Source organism: Myotis brandtii, unplaced genomic scaffold (genome assembly GCF_000412655.1).
Source record: "Myotis brandtii unplaced genomic scaffold, ASM41265v1 scaffold1890, whole genome shotgun sequence".
Classification (NCBI taxonomy): Eukaryota; Metazoa; Chordata; class Mammalia; order Chiroptera; family Vespertilionidae; genus Myotis; species Myotis brandtii.
Window position 1 is genome coordinate 2,535 of NW_005357038.1, and position 6,966 is coordinate 9,500.

General features: G+C 39.5%; 1 protein-coding gene across 1 annotated transcript in view; it reads left to right on the forward strand.

Annotated features, from left to right (window-relative positions):
* Positions 1-2,127: 2,127 nt before the first annotated feature.
* LOC102250614 (amine sulfotransferase-like) overlaps positions 2,128-6,966 on the forward strand; it is a 14,910-nt gene continuing 10,071 nt past the window's right edge. The window contains exons 1-3 of the mRNA XM_014538291.1: positions 2,128-2,269; positions 5,850-6,020; positions 6,822-6,916. Coding sequence (XP_014393777.1) covers positions 2,128-2,269; positions 5,850-6,020; positions 6,822-6,916 — 408 coding nt within the window. The remainder of the gene's footprint in view (positions 2,270-5,849; positions 6,021-6,821; positions 6,917-6,966) is intronic.

Consider the following 6,966-nt stretch of genomic DNA (forward strand, 5'->3'; position numbering starts at 1 on the left):
TTTATCATGTCACCCGGGAAGCGCAGGATTGGCAAGTTCTCCCTGGAGTGATAGATCAGGACTCAGGTAATAGCAGAAAGCGCCAATCCTACTCTGAAAATGGATATAAGAAAGCATTTGGGGTTTTTCTTCTTAATGCCTGTTTTGGATTGAGTAAATGGATTTTACTTAAGTTTTAACACATCAAAGTTAGCTCTTGACACAAAAAGAAAAACTAACAGTTTGACTCAAAGTTAACGTTTTATTTTGAAGTGCTAAGGCTCAAAAGTAGAACCAATTCACTATAAACATGTAAAGCTGCATAATTTGCAACACTTTAAGTTAAAGTAGGAAGTCGTAAATACAAAGGAGCATGTCTGTTTATATGTATCCAGGAAGCCAGAGCTATGTCTTCAGGTCTCATCATACCATGTTTAGTAGCCTGTTCTTCTAATGAGTTCTCACCCCATTTCGCTGAGTTAAAATAAGCTGTCTTATTGAGGCTTCATCTGATATCTTCTGATTTAACATTTTGGAATACCTGACAGCATTACCAGGGATGAGGACGAATGCAGTAGCAAGCTCTAAAATGTATACCCATTTATGAATGGTCAGAATTCCATCAACTATAAACATTCTTTATGAATGGTCAGAATTACATCAATATAAACCTTTTTTATAAAAATAACAAAAGGGGAGAAGAATGTTATCTGTTAAATTGAAGAATGTTATCTGTTAAATTTTTTGAATTACAATGCAGAGATTTGTACAGCAGCCGAAAGGCATCGGGCCTCCTGTACAATAGCCTCTGCCGACTTAGCCCGGCAAGAGTTTTGCACAAACCAGCCAAGAGTTTTACCAGATCTAGAAATGATGTGGGGAAGAGGTTGTGTTTTGTATATTTCCAGAAGGAGCAGTGCAGTCAATTTGGGAACCGGAGACTTACATGCGTCACCACAATGGACCCAGAGAAGCTCCTTGTCCCATTGTTCCAAAGACTGAGAGTTGCCCCGATGACAGCAAAGGGGAAAAAAGAAGAAAAGGAAGGCTATGCAAGGGACTGAGATGCCAACATCGGGTCAGCTGAAGAAGTTAACAACTGAGGCCCAGCAGATGGTAGAAAAACAAGATGTGGAAGCTACTTCCTCAATCATGTTTCTGGCTATGCTAGTATTGGTTAGCTGCCAGTCTACTGCAAAGTCTTGCTCAGCCAAGTCTGAGGACTCTGAGTAAATTAGCAAAAGAAACTTTCATTTAGCAGAAACTCACTTATTGCTGTTTTGAACCCTTGGCTGAGCTGGCTCGGCACACTAAGAAACTGTATCAGTAAAGTGATTGAAGGCATGGGCTCTGTGGCCAAATAGTCTGGCATCAAATCCTGCCAGGTCTGCCAGCTGGGCAACCTTGCACCTCCTTTACCTTATTTTCCTTGGTTCTATGTTTGGAATCATGATAATACCTCCCTCATGGGGTTTTAGGAAAGGCTGTTTAACCTTTTAGTATCTTAGTTTCCTCCTCTTTAAAATAATGATAAAACCTCTAGTAATGTTTGGTTGCTGTTAAGAGTAAATTTTTATATATGCACTAGCGGCCCGGTGCACGAATTCATGCACTGGAGTAGGGTGAGGAAGGGCACTTAGCCCAGCCTGTGCCCTCTCGCAGTCCGGGACCCCTCGAGGGATATCTGCCTGTCAGGGCGATTGGGCCTAAGCCAGCAGTCAGACATCCCGCTCGCAATCCGGGGCTCTCGCAGTCTGGGACTTCTTGCTCCTTACCGCCCACCTGCAATGGAGACGGGAGAGGCTCCCGCTACTGCTGCTGCTGCGGTTGCCAGCTGTGAGCCCGGCTTCTTGCTCAGTGGTGCTCCCCCTATGAGAGCGCACTGACCCCCAGGGGGCAGCTCCTGCTTTGATCATCTGCCCCCTGGTGGTCAGTGTGCATCATAGCAACTGGTTGTTATGCAGTTCAGTTGATTTGCATATTAGAGTTTTATTATATAAGATGCTGTTTAGTATGGCATGGGTTGAGACACATGACATTTAAAAGGTGCTTGGCATATATTGAACACTCAGTAAGTGTTAGTATATACTATAAAATACTAAGAAATTGAAAAGAATTTTATTTGTTTTTACTTGTAGGTGAATAAGTATGGACAACAAAGACACATATTTGCTGAACTTTAAAGGCTATAATTTTGAATCTTCTTTCGTTGATGCTGACTTTCTAGAAAATCTAGATGATTTTGAAATTAGAGATGATGATGTCTTCATAATTACATATCCAAAATCTGGTAAGTTTGAGGAGTGGACTACCTGCTATCAGTTTTCACTCTGGTTTGGTAATACATGTGTACAAATGAGCCCTTTTCCAGACATTAACAGTAGCCCAGCCTACATTTAGAGCACCATTAGGATTTTTAATAAAGTTAAATAAATCTCAAAGTTTTACTATAAAAGGTCATTAAAACGCATATATTGTTGTTTTTTAAGGCACCTCGGAAGAAACCAAATATTGAGCCAAAGCAGATACTAGGTCAATGCTGACCTGTTGGCTTTCTCTGAGAATGGAAGAAAACATATTAAAAAACCCAGCAGGCTTTTGGTTAGCAGCATCTCTCAGTCAGAACTAATTTCTAATATGCTTTTCAATTACTCTCATTGCTTTTATTTCCCTATAATAATGAAATAATTTTGAACTAAAGTAAATTGTCTTCAAATCTTACATTCCCCTTAAAAGCTTATTTTTTATATGTGCTTTTTAGAACACATGGTGATTGGTGTTCTTGAATCAATGTTGTACAAAGTGGTTAATATTGCTCAGAGATACATTGGAGTCAAAGACAATACAAAAAATTCATTCCTGATTTTCATGCAAGTGCTCTAGTTCCTCCCTTTTACCATTGACTTTGAAATTCAGGACCCTGTTTACTTTCCCCAAATTAGTAATACAATGCCTTTTCCCTGGATGTTTCTACTCTGCAAAATGTGTCAGCACATTTGATATCTGGTGTTTTTTATTTTCCTCCCTTAGATGTTGGTGGTGCCTCAGTTTGCTTAGGTTTAGGTTAAGCAGCCCATAAGAATTTTTCCTTTACCCTTAATCCAGTCTAAGTATTTGTCTTTAGTCCAATCTGTTGAATTCTTACTCATCTCAAGGGGATATTAGTGAATTTCCAGAATTCACCATACATTTTATCAAAGCTACTGTATCTATTAAGTCTACTCAAGTGAGTAGCAATGATTGGAAGATTATTGACACCTCACATTCTTTTAGTACATTGATTATATACTCATGAACATAGGTGCAAAAATCCTATACCAAATAAATATAAGCAAAAACAAATCTAGCAATGTCAAAAAAAAAATACCACTGTGACCAGGTGGCTTTATTTCAAGATTGGTTTAAACATATATGAATGCAGTTTACCCACATTACTAGAGCATAGAAGAAAGCCTGAATTATCATCTCAACAGGTGCAGAACAAGCATTTAGTAAAATTCAGCATACATTCCTAAGGGAGACTATTAGCAAACTAGGGAGAAAGTGAACTTCTTTATCCTGACGAATAGAATCTACCAAAAACTACCACAGACATCAAATGCAATAGTGAAACATTTAAAATCAAGTATGAGACAAGAATGAACATCAGTGCTTTCATTTAGCACTGTATTTGGAGACCTGCACAATGTTAAAAAGAAAAGTTTAAGGGGGTCTTGAGCTTTTAAACTGTCTGTATTTCCAAAAGGTAAAGCTTTAAGAAAGACTAAGGAAGGAGAAACAGAGACAGCCGCAGAAAATCACACGAACAGAACATACATGAATCACAGGGAACAAAAGAGCTGAAGGTACGCTTGAAGCTGTCCCAGAGGCTCCTTACACTATCTTCGTATTTTCGGATTCTTTTTTCATTTTGCTTTTCCGGTTGGGTGTTTTTTGCTTCTTCGCATTTCAAATCTTTGACTTGATTCTTGCGCTCCTCTGGTCTGCTATTGGGTGTCTGTATAATATTCTTTATTTCAGTCCGTGTATGCTTAATTTCTAGTTGGTTCTTTATCATAGCATCGAGGGTCTCATTAGTTTTCGTGACTCTCTCCTCAAGTTTATTGACAGCTTCTAGCACATTTTTGCAAGCCCTCAAAATTGCGATTTTTAGCTCTATATCCTCCATTTCTGTCATGTTTTTTTGTCTCCGCATTTTTTATGCTTTCTTGGTGCACCCCCTAGTGGTCTTTGTGCGCAGTCTTGTTCTAGTTGAGCCTTGATTGTTGTAGTTAATACTAGAGGGATTTGACCACCAGGCCGACTGGCTGTGTGAATCAGCTGTGTCTGCCGCGGAAAACTTCTGTCCTCTGGGGAGGTGCTAATCTAGCCTTTGCCTGAGGCGATCTGGCAAATGGCTCTGCGCAGGGCTTGGGCGGGGCGGGCTCAACAGGGCGGGCGGGCGGAGGGAGCGGTTATGGCCCCTCTCAGTCCCGTTCCCAGAGGCTCTGCTTCTCAGAACCCCCGGAACCGCTGCAAACCTCGGAGGGAAAGCTGCCTTCCAACTGATGCCAGACACTCCCGCTTCTCCCGTTTGGGTCCGAGTCCCCAGCGATTCGCCCGTATCTGGAGCTCAGAGTCTGAGACTCCCCCCTGACCGAAAACGACAACCGCGCTCTCAGCCACCAGCCCGCTTTGCGCGCGCACCTCCGCACCTGAGTTTTTTCCACACTGCGCCTCCTCTGAGCCTCGGTGTGCTGTTATTTTTCCTTCTAGTTGAAGAGTCTCTCCTCAGCCAGCCTTCCTGTGGTTCTGGGTGATGTCCGTTCCGTCTTTTAGTTGTATTTTTGAAGTGGTTGTTTGCGGCAGCAGTCTGCGGTGTTTACCTATGCCGCCATCTTGGTCTCTCCTTCATGGTCTCTTTCTTAATGAATTCTTTTATATATATTCTGGATACTAATAAATTATTGGTTATATGTGTTGCTTTTCTCATACTTTGTTTCTTTTTGTAACTTCATGCTATATATTATGATTAATAGCATTCTTTAAAACTTAATACAATTTAATTGATCAATTTTTATTTTAACGGAAATAAATTTTTTTTGTTTAGGAAATCTTTTTCTTCTCTGAAACCAGAAATATGTTCTTTATTTTTAAGATGTCAAATGTTACTTTCATATTTAAATCCTTAATCCATTTGTAAATGATTTTTTTTTTCTGGAGGTCTGTGGTGAGGTATGAGGTAGAATTCCAGTTTTATACTGTATGGATAATTATTTGTTTCAACATCATCTGTTAAGTAGTGTTTCCTTTTTGAAATGCTCTTGAATGCTATCTGGGCTTTTTATCAAATGTCAATTAACGCTCACAGAGGGTACATTGAAACAGTTTCTTTCTTTTTCTTTTTTAAAATATATTTTTATTGATTTTTTACAGAGAGAAAGGGAGAGGGATAGAGAGTTAGAAACATCGATGAGAGAGAAACATTGATCAGCTGCCTCCTGCACACCCCCTACTGGGGATGTGCCTGCAACCAAGGTACATGCCCTTGACCAGAATCAAACCTAGGACCCTTCAGTCTGCAGGCCGACACTATCTCCACTGAGCAGAACTGGTTAGGGCAAAAACAGTTTCTATGCAGGGTAATTTGTAATATTAACCAAACTTACAAATAAATAATTTTACTTTAAAAATTATTTCTATATGCTTGTGTATGTGAAATGTTATGTGAATAAAGTTGATTACTTCAACAGTCTTTTTAATAGAAAACAAAAATGGCTATAACCTAAATTTCTATAATAGTAGGCTGGATGAAACAAATTATTATGCATTCATATAGTGACATATGTTGGTGTGAAAAAACAACAACAAAAACAACAACAACCTCTAAGGACAACCAAGAATTGTTAAAATTGTTTTCCTATACCCCCTGCAGATTATTTACGTCTGCAGAAACCCCAAGGATGTTATGACTTCATTCTTTCATTTTTCAAATGTGGTGGTCCGTCTTGAACCTGGGAATGATATGGAACATTTCATGAAAAGGTTTCTAGATGGAAATGGTAACTATGAATTTATGCATTCAACTTGTTTATGAGGCCATGTTTCCATTTAGCCAAATTCTCACACATGGGGAACATATTTTAAGGAAAGAAAGAAGAGTAACGATAGAAGCTGGATGCACGTAAGTGGTTACTGCTCTGTTAATTTAATTTGCCACCCAATGGCCTTTCTATTCTCACCAGGACCACTTTGGGGATTGCTATGGTTGCAAAGGCATATAGTTTAAGAAACAGTTTGGCCAGATCATAAAAGATCCGCAATGGTGTACCCATCCGAAGTGGATGTAGTGTTTGTGTTCTGTCATGGACTTATGGTAGGCTTTATATGGCAGCGGTGCAATATTCATCTCAACACTGAGGAGGATAGATTGATGGGAGAGGCTTGCGGAATGTGGAACTGGGGCTCTCGCTTATTTAGAAGATTAGATTCAGGTTCTGTCTTATAGATATCTGAAGTTGCTAGCCAGACATCTTAAAATAGATAATAAAAGGAGAAATAAAGACAGATTTTCAGGTGGAAGAAGTAAGAAAGTAAGGAGCTTATCTTCAATCTTCACAATGAGTTGTTTGGGTTTCTTATTTTCTCCTCTGCTGCTTTTCCTACCTGCATAGGAGAGGCAGGTTTCCATTAAAATAATGAAATTGTTTCCCAAAGCACCATTTTTACCAGGTAACATAGATGTCTAGTGGTGGGGGCTTTACTTACCTTCCAGGGGATTCCAGAACAGAAAAGAAAGACTCAGGTTTGCTGTTTGGTGAGTGCAGCATCTTTACCTTGTCACTTACTAATTTCCCCCCCAGTGGTAGGAAGCCGTTGGTTTGATCACATCAGAGGCTGGTATGAGCACAGACATGACTTCAGTATTCTGTTTATGATGTATGAGGAAATGAAAAAGGTAAGAGGCAAAGGTTATTTTTAAAAATTATTTCTTTGAAACCCTTTTTT